Raw genomic sequence first — 22,020 nt, forward strand, 5'->3', positions numbered from 1 at the left:
CGTAGTAACTTTTGATTCAGATCGCGACGCGTTGTATTCATAGTAGGTGGTCACTTATCAACAAGCTGACGTACGCGATTTGAATTTTCTTACAAGAGCCAAGTTTTTCATCTTGTATCAACTTCCCGCAGTAATTTAATTTTCAGCGAACTTTTGTTCCGATTATAGACACATATTCTGTCACTCGAAGTTTTCAGTGCTTTTTTCTCACATACAACGTAAAAGAAATACCGTTATCCCTAGAGGCTGTCCCTTCCGAGGCTCGAGGTCGGCATAACGTAGAGTACATCACCGACAGTTAACCGGTAACTATTTCTACTGACTACAATTAAACGGCCATCAATCTAGTTTATCACCAGTCGAGTTTGTATGTACGATAACCTTCGCTCTAAATTCCAACCTTTAATCTATGACACTTGAATTTTTCAATGGCTCACAGTGGCCCGATTTCATCGTTAAGAAATCACCTGAAGCTTGCGCACATAAAAATGGTACACGTCGGAACTCAGCTGACAAGTATATTTCTTGACATTGAATTACCTCTCCTTGGATGAAAAAGAAACAGTAAAAGAGAAACATATTAGCAATTTTGAACGCACGCGTCGTGATATCTCTTACCCATGTTATTTATCGCTTTATTAATAGCGTACAATATTTATCGCCTGTAAATTTACTCTCCTTGGATGAAAGAGAAGAAAAAAAAAAAAAACAACAACATTCGCTGAATTTTGTTATTTTATTCTTTTCGTGAATTAGTTACAGGGGCACTCGGGTCGCGCGTTAACACCTACGTTTTAATTTACAGGCAAATATAGCGTCGTCGATGATTTACTACTTGATTCACACATTACGCTGTACGAGAGTAGCTGAGAGAGGGTGCCTCGATAAAATGTATCACCTTGCGCGTTGTCTTTGTCGTAGGAATGAATTTGATAGAGTGAGAGCTTAATCGTTATGAAGCGATACCTACACCAATACTAGTCCTGAGATGTACTGGTATCGTGATTGAAAACTAGCGTAATGGTGGTGGTATACGTGGAATTATATACGGCTGACTTACGATTAATTGTATTTACAAGGGATTGGCATTTAGAAAGGGAAGTTCCGTTGAATAGCACGGGTTTTAATCGAGCGAACGGATGATGACTGGATTTCATTTTCTCGTATGTACTCAAAACCTCTCCATCGAGCAACCGATGTAACTGCCAAGGCTACGCAGCTCATTATTACCGTCGTACGGCTTTACGAAAATTGCGGAACGATCGATACCCTTGAATATAAAAGAAAAACGTTTAACATTCCTAATATCTATACACAGGAATCTATATGCATACGTATTTTATGGAGTTACCCACGCTTCATACAGTTACGCGATCTTTCACCGATACGGGAATAAGACGCATCGTACGTATTTCGTAATCTCGATAAATTCATTGATTGGATTCAATGATAATATTACCACGTGATATAATTTGACAGTTATAGTTCAGATTACAAGTTTGAAAATTATATATTCCATACTTCCTACGTATACGATATCTGTATTCATATTTCCGCGTATCGTTTATAGCTCCGTTCAATTTCCAGCTTAGGTAATGCACTGAACTTTCCATATCCTGGGGTCACGCTGGAAGGGGGTATCGGAAACAGGCAAGATTAGTTCGTTCACTACCGAGTACTTGAAACGTCTCTACGCATATACCGTAAGAATCTCAGGAAAGTGAACAACATAGGGAACTCATGAGCGCGAGAGAGAGCTTATGGAAGTTCCGTGAGTGCGAGACAGACAGACTGCCTGCCCCTCCGTTGCCTTTGAGTCCCCACTCCGCCAAATTGTAAACAGACTATCGCTAGAGCTGTGATAGCCTTTTTAAAGAAAATCAATAAAAAAAAGTCTGTGATATCAAGAATAATAAGTATTAATAATTGTAATTAGAATCATTAAAGATTTAAATACATTTACATTAACAAAAAATAAATTGTATTTTCATGAGAAAACCTTCATTTTGAATTGGGAACTTTTTTTAAAATTTTTTAATATTCAAAGGAACAAAGTCAATCATATTTATGCTAATGGTTTTTGTTTTATCAATTGTGAGAGAAAAACACTCTCAACCCGAACGCGCTTACTTAGATCACAGCTCTAGCGATGGTCTGTTTACAATTTGGCGGAGTGGGGACTCGAAGGCAACGGAGGGGCAGGCAGTCTGTCTGTCTCGCACTCACGGAACTTCCATAAGCTCTCTCTCGCGCTCATGCGTTCCCTATGTTGTTCACTTTCCTGAGATTCTTACGGTATATACGTACGAATGGCTCATATCCCGAATCCGTATCTCGCTATTGGAACAATACCGTATACGATTGGCAGATTTTTTGTTCCCTGAAGTATGCAAATTTTCGCGAATGATTATCGCCTAATCGTACCGTCGTGTGAAATAGCAAAATGTTCAATGTTGGAATCGACGCCGTGAACAATTATATTCTAGGGTTGAATCCCGTTGATTTATACGCTATAAAACTTCGAGCATCTCGTCCTGCCCCGCCTCACTCTTAATGACCACGATTAGATCGGTATAATGCAAAATATACGACACATTATCTCACCGTCGTAACAAATATCTGAGGTATCCACTCGTCGGGATGTAGCACATCTAGTTTTCTAGTGTATTAATATTGCTAATTGTAAGTACGGTACTGCTTATGCCTGAAAAGGACCAGATTCAGTTCCTGTAATTTCGTCGCATCACTCGTATACCTCATTCCCTGTGACTTGTTGCTTCCATTACATAATCGACGGGTAACGATGAAGTGCAGTCGAGTCGAGTTATGATACATTAATATGCATGTAATGTTTTTTATGATTCAATATGAATTTTAGCGATTTTATAGCGAAGACAAAATTTGAATACAAATTGTCAACAGATATCTTACCTGTTTATTGCTGAATTGATTGATGGATTATTTGCATTATTATGAAGTAATTTAACTGTGGTAATGATCATTTTATCCCGTGTGTCCTGCGTCTCCTTTTCTCAGCAATTCTTTATAGATACTTGCGGTATTGACGTCATTCGTATATTCCCATCACTTGAAGTATGCTTGAAACTTGATCATTTCAACTGTGTACAGTGTTGCGTCGAAAGGACATGCGGAGTATCGGTAAAAGTTTGAAGCAAAATTTGCCTGGTTTTTATACTTTCGTTCGCTGATCAATTAGCAATTAATTGAGTATGATTATGATTTAATAGGAAAAGAACTCCTTATGCTGTATAATGATGCATCATGAGGTGAAAAAAAAAAAAAGATTAGACGAATAATTCATACTGAATTTGGAATGTTATCCGCAAAAACTCTGAAATCCGTGTTGTTCGATTCTATTAATTTGAATGAAGCATAAATGAGACTCGTTCATTCGTAACTTCCTATATTGCAAGTCATCCCGAGCTGCTTCAATACTTATAAATTATTGTCTGATTGGTAAATTCGACTATCATTTAAATGAGCGCAAATACTCCGAGTTACTTCAGTTTTTATATTTTTACCATTAATGATTCGTCGGAATTGACAGTGGCGTGATGAACTTTGGCAGGCGTAGAGATCTCTTGATGATAGATATTCAAGATGTGATTAAAAAAATTTCTCGCTACCAACCAATTGATCAGATATGACGGATGACTTTTAAAGATTTTCATCGCTTCGACACCTGTGCGGGCATGCAATTTATATCAGAAACGTATAATTAACGAGTATGTGGAGGGGTATTCGCGGGGCAAATTTTAAAGCTGTCGGTAAGGAAAAAAAAAAACACTCCGTGTTTGGCAAAGAAGAAATAGTTAATATATCCTTTGAAATGGTAGAAAAACTTTTTTATAAATTCAAAATAACCATTCAATAGTTGATCCGGGTGCCTATTCGCAAGTTTTTTTCTTTCTTTTCCGAATCAAAGTAAGAAAACATGTGATTCAAATATACGTATAGTATCGTCGTGAAAATAAGAAATATAATGTATCGGAGTATTCGTTTAATGGCACATAAGTTGATTTTAGTAGTCAACGAATAAAGACCACAGTTGTTATCGCGATTGAATAATTTATGAAAAAATCTGCCGATCGGACTAACACGTAAAGGCCTACCGAAATTTTTTTTTGGTCGTACTTGTGAGTGTCAGCAAGCCGCGACCGTCGGTTTGATTAAATTGGATGGAACGTTAATATCTGGTTCTATACCGTCTTCTTTTTCATAAATAACGTATAACTTCGATTTATATTTTGATGGAAATTTAAATTTCATCGATAACATTGTGGAATGCTCTGATCGTGAGATCGACCTATTCCATACGGACGCCAGTCATTTTGTAACAAGCAACGGAATTATACAAGCTGTGAGCAAAGAGTCAGGAAGCACAGCAATCTCTGTAAATAACCCTTTATACGGAATCGTCGCGAGTGTAGACTGTGCCCACTTCTAAAAGCGGCCACAGTTTTTCCCCGGAAGTTAAAATTCTCGGCATTTTCAATGCAGAATGCAGGTAAAGCATACGTGAATACATGTGACATTTAAATAAAAAATTGTAATTAGCGAACAAACGATGAACTTAATTATCGTATAACGGCTCGTCTTAACTCGGTAATTATTTCATTAGTGAGAAGTGGTGACTTCAAAAAAACAGCCATTCAAACATGAAAGTGTTCATGCCGCAACTCGGTTATTTAGTGCCCATATTATTTTTCGCTATCTTTGCATCAGCTGTATGGAACCATGTTCATGTTTCTTTGTCGGATAAACGGAGCCATTATTCTAAAAGAGATATACCAGCTGTTAATAATATTAATCGATTGTTAAATCTCGTGTGACGTATGTTCGAGTCGTTGGATGAGGAAGTCGAAGAGACACATCGAACCCTCTAAAATACTAAGTGCGGTAATTACGCCTCGCGCGAATGTTAGACGGTTACCAGATATCCTCCTTGTCACACCGTCGCGGTCAGACGGTACAACCAACCTATACGATCGAGAGTAAAACAAATATGCCACCGCGAAATTCATTTACTCCACCCGTGTACAGTCGTACGTAACACATGCTCTGCAGGTCGCCCATACGCAGTACGTCGAACCTTGAGTACTTGAGTAATTGCCAAGACGTGACGACCATACCGTACAAGATATTACCAAAAGACAATGTAGGGATATCAAAGAGGAAGTCACGACGGTCCGCGTCATGTATCACCTATACGAAATTCCAGAAAGGAACAAGGAAAATCCTCAGTGCAGAATTTATATCTGGACTTGACGAAACGGACGACCCACGACACGCCAGAAGTGACCTCATCTGCAGAGGGTTGAAATTCCGCCGATTCCCATGTTCCGAAGGATTGACGATGATAGATGATGCTGGTGAAACGCATAACAACGTGCATCGGTTCGTAATCACGACGGTGTTGTTGACCCAGGATTACTTTTTTTCAAAGAATATTATTGTATCTTCATCACCGACAATGAGTGACTAAAATGAAGACGGATGCGGTATAAAAGCGATTACCGGAGGCTTGACTAGAAAAAATAATAAGCTATCACGTATCGACAAATGGGATAGCAACGAATGATTTCCTATGCAATGTAATAGACTTTGCCCTGTAATATCGAAGCTCCGTTATTGACCGGCAGCGTGTTATATGGTATCTAAATGATGCAAGTTGCACGTAAGTCAGAAGCGGAGAGCGTGTAAGTGTATTACAGTATCGTAGTAAATTGACTGCGTTACGACGCAAATTATTTCCGTGATGAATTGATATTCTAACATCAGGATGCATCGGAGGTCGGATTACTCAATGATTTCCTCGCAATAACTAGCTAACTCCGAATCTTTCGCAGATCCATTTCCAACGAAACATACTGTATTATGTGTCAACTTTAGCGTTTGATTCGACGCCCGAATTAGAAATTTACCGAGCAATCGGAACACGATAGAGTCGGTGAACGTCATACACCAGCCTCGCGGAAGTTCATCTGTCTTTCTATTATCAAACATACGGCACAATTTTTTTCACCGTAGAGATCATATTTATTGCAATATTCTAAAATTTGTCGAAGAGACTAATTCCGACTGGATTTTCGTTGAAAATCAGGTAGAATCTTACCGGAATTGAAAACGCAGGATTCTTCATTTACTTTGATGGCGCTCGTAAATCGAATGGCTCAAGGTTTACCAGACTCCGACAAGTACCCGTTCAACAGGTTGCCACCGTTGCAGCAGCCCCGCACGTGGGTTGTTTTAAATTTATCACCTCGTAATTGAATGAATGCCCTTGCAAAAGTTAGAGATTTAATTCATTAAAAAATAGTGAGCATAATGTTCTTTGTCTCCGCATGTGGATCTAATGCCTGGTATCATGTACATCCAGTGCTTCCAACTGTTCGGACTCTCAGCTTGAGGGTACCGCAACAATTATAATATAATTTCACAAGGACGCCGGTACGTGATTCCAGTATGAATCATCCAATTAAACGACACTTTATATTCGAACTCGGTATGTACAGCACCATTATTCCTAAGAACCGTTCGTCTACTAGGTCTGGAGCTTGAAAAACTTTTATTTCTTCGCCCACTATCTATTTATGACTCGTGGATCTCCATTTGTGAATATAGATGTCATATAGTAATTACACGGAAAAAAAATTATTCTCGAAACTTGTTAACGCGATAAATTAGCGAAAGGTCTTCACGTAGTGCGAATTATTTGGATAGATTTCATTCCAAAGTATGGTTTTGAGCTATTAGAAATGAAGAAAAAAAAAAAAAAAACTGAACAAGGTCATGCACCTGATGCTAATTAAGGTTTGATGATAATTCTGTTATAACCAGTATAGTTTAGGATTTTATAATGTAACTGTGCGTTGCGGTCATTCATAGGTTTCGAATCCATAAGATTTCAGTTGTCCGAAGATGATTTGGTAATTCTCCGCGATTGTGAGAAAATTTTCATCTACGCATATAGCGAATATGATACTGCCATTCAGATTGTGGAATTCCCACTGACTAACGGTGCGTCAAAAAGAACCGAATTATTATGTCAGTCACAAAACGCGGAAACATTTTTGTCTCAACCTTCTCTTGAGAAAGATCAAGTTTAAGGAATCCCCCCACCCGTTAAAATTGAGCTGAGAACAAAAAAAGTATGGAAAAAGGTGGAAAGATTCAAAGTAAAAAGATCGGTGATTTAGGTGTATATTTTTATGTGTACGTGTGCGTACTAGTATGTAAATTATTCAACGTGTGGATTTTACCGGACGATACGCAAGTAGTGGTATACGTGAAAATGACCAGATCGTCGGAGGATAGGGTTTGTAAGATTGTACGACGGTTACGATTCTTTTGGAGGTAGGTGACATGTGAACTTCATGCTATCAACGAATCTATGTATACCATTTACGTTCACTTGCTCCTAAGATCCTCAAATTGATCTCTGATACACCAATAAATGCCGCAAGTTCTGCACATGTCAAAAAAATTTACACGATCAAGTTCTTTGCCTCTTTATCTGTGTTAACATGCATTTTTCACCTGTGTTACAGGCATTTTCATCTTGATGACATTGGGCCTGGTAGGCATCGCTTCCGGCTGCTTCATCCTCGTTTTTCAACCCTACGACTTTCTATTCAAATTGAAAGTAGTCTTCAGCGATGGTGGTGAAATTTTCGAACTATGGCGATCACCCCCCGTCGACGTATATCTCAGAGTGTATCTCTTCAACGTCACGAACAGGGAACAGTTCCTAGCCGGTAAAGAAACGAAACTGAGATTCAGTCAAGTCGGACCATACGTATACAAGTGAGTCACGTTACATCAATTTGTACTTTCACACAGCAACTTGATGAACCTAATGATTTTCAAACCATAAACCCTTATAACCCCTATCCTAAATAAAAACCTGAAAAATTCTATTCTCGGAGTTTGACACCGGCAATGAAAAAAAACTAAAAACGACTATCAATAACATAAATCCCAAATTCACGATGATGAAGGACAGGAATATAATTGCCGAAAACGTATACGTAAATGTCAATTTATTATCCATCTAGCAGTCGACTAAAAAAAGACCCGTTACAAATTATCAAATCTCCGATGCAAAATAACCTGGCACAATTTTCTCTAACGTTCCACAAACCCCATTGATTTTAGGGAATCGATGGAGCACGCGAATGTGACGTTTAACGACAATGGTACGGTAACTGCCATACCCAGACATCCGTTGACTTGGATACCGGAGATGAGTAACGGAACGGAGGAAGATCTGCTGATTGTACCAAATATTGCTTTGCTGGTGAGTGTTGATTTTACATGCATGGCGCAATTGAACAAAACAAATGACGCGATAACCCTTGAGCTTTTACAAACGTTAATCTTTCCAATTTCCGAATCCCAATAACATTTTGAAAGGACAAGTGATAAAAAAAATTGAAAAAGAAATGGATGAAATCAGCGGCGACCCAAATTTTTTGCGATACAGATATTCGCGAAAAAGTTGCAAAATTATTCGTTTCACTACTCGCGTGAATATTGGATAAGAACTAGTATTCGCTAATTTGTGTTTGAGCGAATCTTCTGTGTTGGACGGTAGAATGACTAGGTGATTTGACATTTTTTATAATCAGCGTTATTTGATCACGTGTATTAGAAGCCGAATTCCAGTATTGATTCCGAGCCGCGTTGACGTGACATAACGTATCGCGAATTAATTTCAAAAATCTACATTCGCATTTGAGTCTCACCATCGGAACCCAAATAAAATTCAACCCCATCGCATCAAAATTTTTACCCAGTTTCCCTGAGTCAATTTCCGATTCATTGGAATAACTAATTTCAAGTAAACTATTAGAATGTTAATGAACTCTTAATGAACAACTCCGAATCGGTGTTTGGATATCCAGTGAATTTATCTGTGCCAAGGATATCTTCTGATCGCATGAAACTTTGATTATTAAATGGTATCATTTATCAAATCACTGTAGATTTCGGTTTAATATTAATTATATCCGTCGGCACTGTGCGTGCGTTGAATGAAAATTTCCGAGATGATCATGACGAAATTTCATCCAAGATTCACTTGAGGATTAGAATGAATTCAAATAGAATAACCTTGATTGAAGACCGTCAAATTAAATTGGAATTGCCAAGTTCACATTATCCGTAATCCAAATTTATCATTATCATCTATTATGTAGGTATCTTGAATGGGCCTGTGGTCGTAATTCTTTTTTATGGCGGTTGTCGGCTCGTACTTTTTTCAATTCAGTGATGCCTGATGATTCAGCTTCATGAAGAGGAAAATTCTTGACGCTAGAATATATGTTAAAATTCTGCCCCTCGTCGATGGACAGTTATTCGTATGTGTCGACGGTGTTGATATTATTATTTGAAATTGAACGCGAAACATCAATATATGACCGTATATCCATGCAAATTAGAGAGCTTGATTCATGCGAATGTATGCGACAATCGTTGCGGTATTTATTGTTCTGTTATTTTGTCTATTTTATTATTTATTTGCTCTTCAAATCTGAACGGTCACTTGGTTCGTCGAATTCAATTCCAAATGTCAAGGTCCGATGATTGCAACAAGTTTTTGAATCCGGAAGCATTGACTCGTCGAACGTAGAATATATCAAGTGCATATTACGACGTGCGAATAACGGAGACGCCGAATGAATATGTCGGCGTTGTATCCGCGCACGTTTACGTATGCAATACGTCTGATATTTCGCGGGATTCTAACGTTGGACGGCATCCAAAGGGGTCAGCGAGCCCGCTGCAGTGATCAATCGAACCTAGTTAACGTGTGCGTATAAGAGAGCTTTGAAAGTAAAATTCTACTGCTGCCGGAGTCCCATTGCGCAAAATGGAGAAATTCAGTCGCTGAGCAGATACCAACTGAAATAGATTTCTTAGACATGTGTCTGCACTCTGCACCGACGGGGTTTATCATCGCATATCTTTATACAATTTAATTTTTAGTTTCAACGGTTCTACATAGCGGATGTTTCGATATGAACTGACCCGATAGTTTCACAGTATCAACAGCTATTATCGTCATATCAGCAGCTCTGATTGAGATTTTACTATATTATACACGGAATAATTATCATTCAAATGTCAGCAAGTCACGCAAAAAATAAAATTTTGAAAAAGCAATAAACTTCGTGTACCTTGCGATGAAAGGTAGAGTCGCAAATGTACTTTAGGTACCCACAAATCAACCAACCAATTTTGTGGATAAGAATAACTTACCGCTGCAGTGACCCAATTTTAGTGGAACAAGTTTCAGAATACTGTACATGTGAACCTATGAGGTTATACAGTTTGTTGCACGATGGTTAGATTCTGAAAAAAAGAAATTTCTCAAGGACAACTGGTGCTATAGACATCGTTTGGCTGTAATTTCAAAAAAATTCACCAGAATCTAATGATACAGAGGTGGTAATTAATTATGACGATTGCGTTATAACTTTTTGAAAGTTTTTAATACGGTGGGTTCATATTGATCGGGGACGATATCGATTGAAAATCAGACATATATATGAGTCACTATATTTGTATGTTGCGTTCGATATGAATAATTCGACGTCGTTCGAAATCCTAGTCATAAAATATTATAGGTATATATAGAATAGAAAAAGCTGCGATAATAACGGATTGAAAATTCGTCGCAATTATATTCCAAAGCGTTGAATTGCGGGTTGCATAAAAAATGTAGGATTGTCGTGACGCATATAAAGTGCCTCGATTACTGTATGAAACTAAATTCGGGCACCCGGCTTCCGGCGTTCGAAATTATTCATGAGAGCTGGTCCGATATTGTCATAAACCAACTACGACAAAGTTTTCTAGGGCGCGAAGAAAGTCGAAAATCATCACTGCGAACCGCATATTATTGAACTCGATTATTCTCATCATCATATTTATCACCTAGCCCGAATTTTGCGGACCCTTAATTTAACCTTTCGTATTTGAAGGTGATTTTTAAGACTGCGCGTCGATATTGTCATTCTATGTGAAATTGAAAATTATCACCCCGCGCGGATGAGTCTAAACGATCTACCAGCAGTTCGCGTGTAGCCATTTCTTCGCGCGTTAGAAATTATTTTTTCGTTGATGAATCGTAAAACTATTAAAATTATTGAATTATTCAGCAGTAGAAAAGTGGTATTTGTACAGTAAATATTCTATTGCTTTTGTAGAATGAAGAATGAATTCAGACAATCTTCGAATATCAGGAATCAATTAAAATCTTTCGGAGAAATAAAAAGCCTCGGGGTGTATCAGCGTCAAGTAGAAATATCAACTCACTGAATTCAACTAAAATTTAGCTCCATTACAGTAAAATGTTAATTCATTTTACTGTTCTCTTCGCGGCACACGACTAAAATTTATTGTGAAATCACGAAAAATCAAGAGACTCGCTGTTACAACTGTCACGTATAGTATGGTAAACGAGTAAGGTCGATTATACTACACATTTCATTATGACGACTGCTTGATTCACGTAAACCATGGACTCGTTCATCTGATTACATTAATTAAAAGGCATCGGACTAATTAGGTTGCTCAACGTACTCGATTATATAACGTGTATAAATATTAGAATGTTGAACCTGAAACGGACAAAAAAACACCGGTAGCCATATTAAGAACCACAGAACTTTCCGCTTTATAATTGACAATAAAATTAACGGACGTAATTCCTTCGGATAAAGAGTGACGCGAATGCACATTCACTCTGGAAATTTTGTCGTTCGAATAAAAATCTAGGAGATTCCATTACCGAACAGTTCGAATATATTCTAGTTTCAATTCAGGAAATTACAAAACTTGCACGTAAATGCGTATCATAGTTATAAACGTATTGCATACGGACCGAGATAATATGGCATAATCGACTTATACCCGTGAAACCCAAACAATTTTTTGGTGTTCAGACAAACTTGTTCTCGTATTAAAAATGCACATAGAAATATACCCTCAACGTAAACTCCATGTATAAATGTATACACAGGTACATAGGAACATGACACCTACCTCAAGTCTGTTAACGTTGCTTGTTTCGCACCAACATTCCAAACTAGACCGTTCGGCGCAAACCGGTCCCCGAGCTAAATCTTCGGTCGATGTTACAGCTGCAGTCGGAGATTCAGGTTGGTCAGAAATCGACCATACGCCGATATATGCACATGTATATGTTCGCGTTTATACAAATGATGAAGAAGGCTGAGCAAACGATCGCCTCTAGGATATTATTGCAGTTGTATCCTGCTCGCGATGCATTTACGCGATCGCGTTACAAGGATACCCGATGCCGAATAGATAAATTCATGGAAAAGCCGAAATTTCTGGTAGGTAATTGCAACAGTTTTAAGCAGTGATATGATCATCGGAATGATATGTATAATTGCGCACTTTAGCTACTGACAAAAAATCATATTACCCGTAACGATTCTTTTTGCCCCATTATGTTTGTGGAATTTATCGTCGCGTCGCCGTGAAATGCAGTCCTAATCGCGTCGTATTTACAGGCATGACCGTGCGATGAAAAATTAGAGTAATGGTTTGTTTTTGGTTTTTTAATTTCGTATTTTTTTTTTTCCCTTCCACGATCCACAAAACTTCGGGCTTGCTCTCGGGTTGACTCGACTAATGGTCGACTCGAGACGTGATTTATAAGAGTCATCAAATTAACAACATCGTGTGGTAATATCACTTTTCATTTTCATAATCATCTTTAACTCCTTCCTATTTCTGTACGTCCAAGCGGCAAACTGCACTGTCGCATATATAACATTTCAAAAAACAAAGTGAAAATAATAAAAATAATGGAAATATCATCAAAGCAGTCGATTGCATCACGAAATTCCAAGATAGCCGTCTATATTGCTGACATGTGGTTGTTTGACGTGGTTGGACCGCGTAGGCAGTTGAGGTTTTTGTATTTCCTTAGCTATCACGTGCATTGCGCGGAATCACTTCGAGTAGAACGAGACCGATTGTGAGATTAATATTAATAAGTGTCTTGTTCTAATTTTGGACTCACCGCCACGTAATCATTTATTTTATTGTAAGTGCAACGGATCGCGATGAATTTTTAACCGTGCCAATGTGTGCGCATCGGTGATACTCGTTTCACGATGCGTCCTACACCTAATAAACGTCAGACAACTTTTTGTATTTGTTATACAACTATTCGCAATCATTATCGTTCAAGTTTTTTTCATCCCTCCCTCCTTCTTAATCGGAGGAGATTGGAGAAAAAAATGCTCTTGTACATACGATCATCGCGATTTTATTGCGGAAATAATAATTGCATGCAGTTGAGCATTATTATGATTATTCGGCAGGCCAGACGTCAAATGACATCATTTCCCATCACGCAGCGGAGACAACGTCTATGAGAACCACGAGGCACCTATTCAATTTCTTGCCATTTTGATTCCGATTCATATGTCATGGGATCAAATTGAAATGCTAGTTTTTTGTCACGCTTGAAGATATTTCACATTTTATAGTTTGCCCTTTCACATATAAGTTACGTAAGTCAAGCACTACGACGATTTTCACGTAACTTGCTCACGTTGGACACGGAGCAGGTCAATATAGTATCAGTAAAGATCGAACGCTGTACGAGCGCGATGTTTCCATCTCTGAATCGTTTCAGACTCGGTCCGCGGTAAAAGGCATGAAAATTATGAGCCACTGCATTTATATGGGTAGGAAAAAGGCGTACAAAATGGCATAGATGGACAAAATGAATTTTTATTAAAGGAGGTATGCCATTTTGCACGCCTTTCCCCTACAGGTACACCCAACACTGTTGAATCACCAGAACTCTATCCACATAACCCACGTGTCCGGCTAGATTACACAATTTATTTGTTTAACATCCACATCATATATGTATAATACATAGGAACTTACGCGGCCCCGCGTTCTTCCATCCGCAGAAATCAATGAACCGACATTTTTCTCGACTCTGTAGGGCAATTTTTTTTTATCACTTTTCTGATCTCATCGGACTTTCAAATGTCAACGAAACTTTAAATTGAACAAACATTCACCAGCAAATAATATAGTGAATGGTAAAAAGCCCGAGTAAAGGCCGGTTTAACCATTGTGATACGTACTTTGAATCCCAAATTACGAAAAATACAATAGCTTCCGACGATGTTGGTGGGTATTAGGTACAGCGATTTTCATGTCCCGAGCAAAACGTATCGCCACTTTAATATTACCGCTCACATCTACCGGACAATAATTACAACGCGAGTTTAAGATCACAATTATTCCGTAATGCAGTCAGGTGTAAACTTTCTGATCTCAAGAGCAATGTCAATGTCAGAGATACGAACGGTCAACAGGTCTACAAAGTTGTATGAAATTCACGAGCAGGATATATTTTATTACAATAACTTCAGCTCATCGAAGTGGTATTTTATGACTTTTCATTAGAATTCCTGTCTTTGAATCGTACTCTGTGAGTCGGCGAAGCTTGTTCCGGTGCAATTATTAGAAGCGCAGGAACGTTTACTCGATGTTGAATATTACGACCGTTGGCACTCAGACCCCATGCAATAGTTAGTCGAATAATGGTGGCCATAGAATTTCGGTGCAACGAATTACGAGTTTTATTACTTGAGTTATTGCGAAAGGTAAACTCATAGAATTTCCTCCATATCCAGTGCGCGTGTATCGCTTGATCTCGTATCACATTTGGGTCGTTGATTTTCCTCCTGATAATAAAAACTAACTATCAACGTGATATGCGTAATATCGAATACGTGATGCGAGGAAAAATTTAGGAGCTGTTCAATTTATTGTTAGTAGTTTGTTGGTTTGACGGGTCAGCGACCAACTTTCCACGTTAGATGAATTCATATATAATTAAATAAACCCTAAAGGAAAGGCGCCCTAATTACCGGTATACGTTGCAGCAAGAACCGGCAACGTATTAGGGCAGAGAGTGGATTCCATTTTTCATTGGATCGGCGGATATTTAAAATTCAGATTGTACGATGGCTACTAGCGTTTCTCACACGTCGCATACGGCCGGCTCAATCGAACGCGCTACCTTTCATCATTGACGACTATTCGATGTGTGTTCACCAAATGTATGGCGTGGATTCGATTTTCCATCAATTACATTCAAGTCGGACCCTAAAATCGTCTGAAATTGGTCGTTTGATATCTGTGCACCTTTCACGCAAGTTTCTATAGCCTGAAGTTGAAGTTTTCTTACAACTTCGATAAACACATTTTTCAGATTCATCTTTACGTTATTGTTCGGATTCCGTTCAAAATATTCCAATTCCTGACCAACGAACTATGTTGAGAAGCCAATTTCATAATCTCATATATTCGCGAAGAAACTGACCGCTCAATAGAAACTCGTAAAGCGTGAGATCCCGCGAGTCAGACGAACACCAACTTTTCATAAGGGGCTACCGCATGCTTATCGAGCGTCCGGTATTTCTTACGAACCAGGTCCAGATATGTGCAATCTTGTCGCGAAAATTCCCAAAGACATACCATGACGAACAGGATTTCATCGGTATAGAAAGAACAGCAGATCAACCAACGGAATTTCACCCTTTCACTCATTTATGGTTTCAAAAACAAAAGCGTAGATTTGTCTCTCCGAAAATTTCCACAGTATCGATAAGAAATACATATTGTCACGTTATCGTGCACACAACTGACGTCACTAATAAGAGAACAAATCCAAAATATTTTTGTAAACTATTTCACAGTAGGATGTATAATTAACAGGCGATGATCGATCGTTTAGATTATTTTCTGGAAAAGAATATACCGCATCAGCGTATAGTTGTCATTACGGATCATCGTTTGAAAAATCAACTTCGAGAATGCATCGACAAAAACAAAAAAAAAAAAAAAGAAAAAAAAAATCTTCATTAGTCACCTACATTAAAAACAATACACCTAACGAGTATCGATAAAAAGAAAACATTTATATATAAAAAAACAGAAAAAAAAAAAAACTCGTGTTTGTTGCGTGAAGACATACAGTAATTAAATGAAAGCAGATCGTCGCGGTTCATTACGATTGACTATTGAGGCTGGCGAAGCTATGTCGTATGACGCCAGTGCTGGTATATAACTTGCATCTTCCACTGGGTGTAACCCTGCAGCTACTGACCAATTGCACTTATTCTGTAATGATGCTTTTTTTTTTGTTTGCGTTTTTATTACTTCGATATAATTACACTATTCTCGAAACAACATACGTAAGTAATTTTTTATCCGCATTCGACCGGTGTGTTTTCAATTAATCACTCACAACTGCAGGCGATGTTGACTCGCTCTCGCCTTATTATGCTTTATACCTTATATCGTCAGGGTAACTGATATACCTTGGCCCACTGATATGCAACTGTCGTAATTGACACTTAATTCTAAGTTTTCTCTTCGCATATCTCATAACTATTACCGATATCGCGTTCAAATGCAATTGGCGGATGTCGCAAAAGTTGATGTTCTCTCGATTCGATCGACCGTCAATGTTTTTCCAATACGTTATACCTTTCTTCTCCTTTTTCTCACTTCCCTACACATTTCGGGTGGGTTTTCTCATTCGATGTTCTTTTCGTTTGATCTTCGTTATCGCAATAGATCAAGTCTTGAACAAACTTGCGTTTTTACGCAGGTAGGGAAGTGGATGGGTTATCAAGTTCTAGTGAGTTCTCAATTTTTCAAACGGATTGCATATACGTTCGTTACCTATTTCAACGATACGAGCTATAATTGCGGTAATATCGATCGATTGGACTAATAGCGGTTTTTATAACATAATTGGTTTTTGTTTTACGACCGTTGTATAGACAATTCGTAAAATGTTATACGTGTTATAAAACTTTCTATCTCATTTATTACGTACAAGTATGATAAGAGTTTAACAATTTTTCAAGCCCTGTAGGCATTGGCACGGAAAAAAGGCACGCATAGATTACTCTACGATTATGCAATATGCAATTCGAATTACGTCTTGTCATTTTAGAATATCTACATCCGTAAGTGTGGTGAAAAAAAAAAACTAAACAAAAAACAAACACCATTTACTTCCTCGTATTTAAATAAAGGTGAAAGCACGAAGATAAGATATAATTTTTACTCCGATTAATGTTCCGACGAGAATTGATTATACTTACACATTGAATTTGTTTTTTTTTTTTTATTCTTTTTCAGAGTATTACAAACGTGATGAGAGATGCAGCGTACTTCACTAACCTTGGGCTCAGTATAATAATCGGTCAAACGGACAGCCAACCCCTCATTCAAATGACCGCCAAGGAGTTCATGTTCGGTTACGAATCGACCCTTGTGACGTTAGGAAACAGCATGATGCCGTCTTGGATAAAATTCGACAAATTGGGACTCATTGATAGAGTAAGTTTTCATCGGAATTTGACTCGCCCATTGAAATTCGGACGTTGCATGAACAAACATTGAATAACGGGGTTTTAAGCACATACCACGACTTCCATATGTATATGTTGGGGTTATAATGTCGCCTACATATGATATGGAAATGCGTTGTACCCGGAAAATTTGAACGTAGAATATTTCCCGAGGCAAAAGAGTATGGAAAAATGTTATTCACGTTCAACCAAACCTGAGCGTTCGTTCGGAATGTTAGTGATTGAAAAGAATCCGGTTATGAAAGAAATTAACAAAGTTTAAATGGTCGTATTGTATCATATTTTCGGAAGCCACTGTGGAGGCAAGCTTTATCAAGGGTCTGATATACGAAACGCTCGAGGATAATAAAAAACTGGTTTCCTCACGATCGTTTTTATATTTTTGACTCAGATGTATACGACACCCGGGATGAAACAAAGGAGTCTTTTCAGTCTCTTATTATACCGGAGTTTAATATTATTATTGTTAAATGCATCCGATTTAATGTAAACCAACTGACGTCATATTCGCTAATTTTCAAATTATTCGAAGTGCCTCGCGTACACAAATACATACATATAGACGCGAAGCCACATTCAAGTTTCCAAAGATCTTGGAAATAACCAAGACCAATTAATCTTACAATTAACTTAAATCGCATGTTTGCGATTTAGCTGAGTCGATGGCTTATCAACCGATTCTTCGAAATCGACACGATTTTCTTATTTCGTTTTTTCCGTTTTTGTTGTCTTCTTTTTGTTTAGTTAATATTAAACATTTCTCGGTAACATTTTTCTTCAGATTTCCCGACCGCAACTGCGATACAAACTTGAATAGCAATTTATAAAATAAATAAAAACTGAGAACCGCCAAAATCCTCCGACCTAAAGTTAATCTCACATACAATTTTCAATTAGCTGTTCATCAGAAAATCAATGAATAGAATTCGAGTATGTCGCACACATGTATCCGTATGATACCCTAATTTTTTTCATTTTGTTTCGAACCTACGTATAGATGTATGATTTCGAAGGCGACATCGAAACCGTATACACCGGAGAGAATGACCTAAGGAAGGCAGGACTGATCGAAAAATACAATCATGATGTCAATCTGCCACACTGGACCGGAAAATGCGCAAATGTGATGAACGCTAGTGACGGAACGAAATTTCCTGGATATATACGAAATAACGACACCCTCCTTTTCTTCAGAAAAAGTCTTTGTCGCAGCGCTCATATGGTGAGTGGTACATATGCACGATCAATTATTTCTGTCATGAGTACTTTCGAATTATCCTCCTCACGTTTCTACAATACATAACGTGATAACGTCGTTCGATATTCGACATTCTGTGCACACCATATGTAAAATCTCAGCATCTCAATACGTTCATTTATCATCCGAACGAAATATTGCTGATACCGTATGACGAAGTGTACGAATGTCGGGTCCCTCGATGCATCGCATACTCTTTGATTATTGTATTTTTTTGAGTCACGATCCGTGATTGAATGAAGGGTCGTAACTATTTGAAAAAATGATCTCTCGACGACTTTTCGCATGCATCCTCTTTTTGTTATCAATACACCATTCACCATCGCACCGTATCTATTGATCGGTATATTAATAACATGGAGTGATTATATACATTTTTATTTATAGTATCACACGGGTAATAAAACCGTTAACGGACTCGAAACATACGAGTTTAAATTCGCTGAAAATGAATTGGACAACGGTGCAGTGAACCCCGAAAATAAATGTTTTTGTCGCCAAGGGAGGTGTCTGCCTGCAGGCTTGATTGACGTTACTGATTGCTACTATGGTGAGTCGATTATCGGGCAGCGTGGTTATTAGCTCGTTGAAAATATCCAACATGTCCCGCTGATCATTTGTTGGTGATGACGTTCTTTATCCGATTAATTTGTGTTCAAATAGGTTTTCCGATCGCTCTGTCTTATCCGCACTTCTATAAAGCGGACCCTTCGATACTGGCGTCCATGGAAGGCCTCAGTCCTCGACAAGAGGATCACGAATCATTTTTTTATATTCAACCTCAATCGGGACTTCCCGTCAACATTGCTTTTCGCTTTCAAATAAACATGGCGTTACAAGATATCAGCGGATACTCAAGGGTGGCAAAGTTCAAGGATAGGGTGCTTCCTCTGTTGTGGTTCGAGATTGTAAGTTCTATATAGACTACTCGTTAACCCTGACAAACATTTGCGATATAAATCAGTTCGTTCGCGTTGTAGGTATATATGTCGGAGGTGAAAATGGTTGAAAAAATGTAAATTGATTCACTGGTCCGAAATACCAGTAGGTCTAGCACGCGATATCACCTCGTATTTTTCGTGACGTACCAAAATATAGATTTGAAATATTTTTCTCAAATGAAATTCCAAAGGAAAGGAAAAATACGTGTGCTTTCTTTTTTCTTAATGACGGACAGTGACGCGTGATGTTTTGTTACAGACGTTTAAATTATTGGAAAACATGTTTACGGTAGTTTTCGTGCAAAGTATTCATTTCTCGTATGCTATTTCAATCGTTTTCTATCTAGAACAAAAGAAAGAGAGAAATTGAGGAATAAGAAAAATAACAGCGTCATGAGTCTATGCGGTTCAAAATATTGTTTTAACTTTATCATTTCACTTTTCAGGGCATGCACCGACTTCCAAAACAGATAAACGACCGTTTCGTGTTGTACCTTAACGTGCTTCCGGTGGTCCAGGAAGCTGCGGTGTACATATTTTTCCTTCTCGGGGTAATCTTTCTGATCTGGAGTGTCGTCAAAATTCTTTTCCATCAACCAAAGGGCTACGGTGGCCCAGCGCAATGGCTCGATACCGAAATGCAGCGGAAGCGACTCAGTTTTCTGAACGATAGACGAGCTTCGGGAATTAAAACAAAGGAACTGGAAACATATTACAGTTCTCTTCTAAGTCCAGCCGAAAATTCTGCCTCGGCTCCATTGCAAGAAGATCTCGCTCCTCTTGGAGAAGAACATGTTTAACAATTCACACGATCACGTCCATAGATGGATCAAAGGCTCTCAAAAGACTATTTAGTATTTATGAAATATTGCGCATATCAGAGTTGCAAGGAAATTAGCATAAGCTTGATTCTCACATTTTCGCATTGCAATTAAGACAGGCTATTTTATTTCATCTCTTATCGAATAATATGACATCGTTTTCTTACAACTCCAAGTGCATGCACGATATATGTATGTTAGATTTATAATTAACAATAGGTGACGTTCCCTTCGCATTGATTTTATGTCGTAACATAATTACATTGTATAGGTCCGTATCAACGAATACGAGATATGCTTAGTACGGGTTTTTTTTTTTTTTTTTTACAAAAATTAACGTTTTCCAACGGTGTGATGATATTTTTTTTTCATTATATATGTGATTGTAAAAAAATTCTTTCAAAAACTACTTCGATGATCGAACGGTTTTTGAACCATTTGTGGCGATGAGTTTCATCGTGTTGTTTTTCGAATAGTATTACAGTTACACTCCTTTGCCTAAGAATCATCACCCGAATGCATATATACTCCCAAAAGTACGATACCAAAATGGTGTTTATCTAATTTAGAATGAAAATGAATTTTTTTTTTTCCAGTAGTGAATCCGTCCGCTCACGATACCAACATATTTACGTTTCTATTCAATGCACTTCAATATGATGCAGATCAGAAGTTAAATAATAAAACGTGGAAGTTGAATTCTTTGACATTATATCGTATTCTGGTTGTGGGCAAACCGGATTTGATCGGTATAATCAATAACGATTGCATTCGCAGAACTGAATTCCATAGTAAACGATTATTGATGAATTCAATGAAAAAAAATCAAGAATTTGAAATTCTTGATCTAAAGGTACACAACCGATGTGGAGTTATTTTTTTATCGTAGTTCTCATCGATGACTGAATATTTGCTGCTAGTTCCGGCGTTATTATTTTTTATAATTTTCCTACTTTTTGCGAATTATATCCGCAATTCGAAAAATTACAATTAGAAAAGTTAGACACACATTTTGGTGGCGGAAGTAGATAAAGTAATGTGCGTTAGTTTTATGACAGTATTTTAAATTATCTAGGTATTCAGAGTTAGAAGAAGAAGAATCCCCTTCTTGCTAAATCAGAATCCGGGGTGAAACTTTGTAAATATGTAAATATTACTCTATATTATTCTAGGTGATAATACATTTACCGTAATTTTTATTGAATACTTTTTTTTATTACATGTATACGGATGATCGTTTAATAGTTTCAAGCTGAATTTCCAGAAAATTGGGTTCAACATGGATTCACTAATCTTGAAATGAACCTGATAATGTTCAAAGTATTGTTAGTTTTGACGTCGGCGCAACACCGTACTCAATAGTTTCTGTATCGCTGGATGTAAATTATTCAACGTGGAGATTCTGGCCCCCTAGTGTTGCGCGTTTGTGATTACGTATCAATTACGTATTAATCATCGTATTAATTTACGTATCAATCATCAACACGGCTGTGTGTGAATTTGAAAATTAAAACGAAAAA

General features: G+C 37.8%; 1 protein-coding gene across 5 annotated transcripts in view; it reads left to right on the forward strand.

Annotated features, from left to right (window-relative positions):
- Window positions 1-20,824, forward strand: part of LOC105691353 (scavenger receptor class B member 1-like) — a 40,564-nt gene extending 19,740 nt beyond the window's left edge. For 4 of the 5 annotated variants that reach the window (XM_048658996.1, XM_012409762.3, XM_012409761.3 and 1 more), the window contains exons 2-8: window positions 7,572-7,827; window positions 8,179-8,320; window positions 17,248-17,448; window positions 18,478-18,702; window positions 19,126-19,288; window positions 19,402-19,646; window positions 20,126-20,824. In XM_048658996.1, the coding sequence (XP_048514953.1) occupies window positions 7,572-7,827; window positions 8,179-8,320; window positions 17,248-17,448; window positions 18,478-18,702; window positions 19,126-19,288; window positions 19,402-19,646; window positions 20,126-20,479 (1,586 nt within the window). In that variant the 3' untranslated portion in view covers window positions 20,480-20,824. Of the gene's footprint in view, window positions 1-4,500; window positions 4,529-7,571; window positions 7,828-8,178; window positions 8,321-17,247; window positions 17,449-18,477; window positions 18,703-19,125; window positions 19,289-19,401; window positions 19,647-20,125 lie in introns of those variants that run through there. The other variant, XM_048659001.1, reaches the window with a different exon arrangement.
- Window positions 20,825-22,020: the final 1,196 nt, after the last annotated feature.

Source organism: Athalia rosae, chromosome 1 (genome assembly GCF_917208135.1).
Source record: "Athalia rosae chromosome 1, iyAthRosa1.1, whole genome shotgun sequence".
NCBI lineage: Eukaryota > Metazoa > Arthropoda > Insecta > Hymenoptera > Athaliidae > Athalia > Athalia rosae.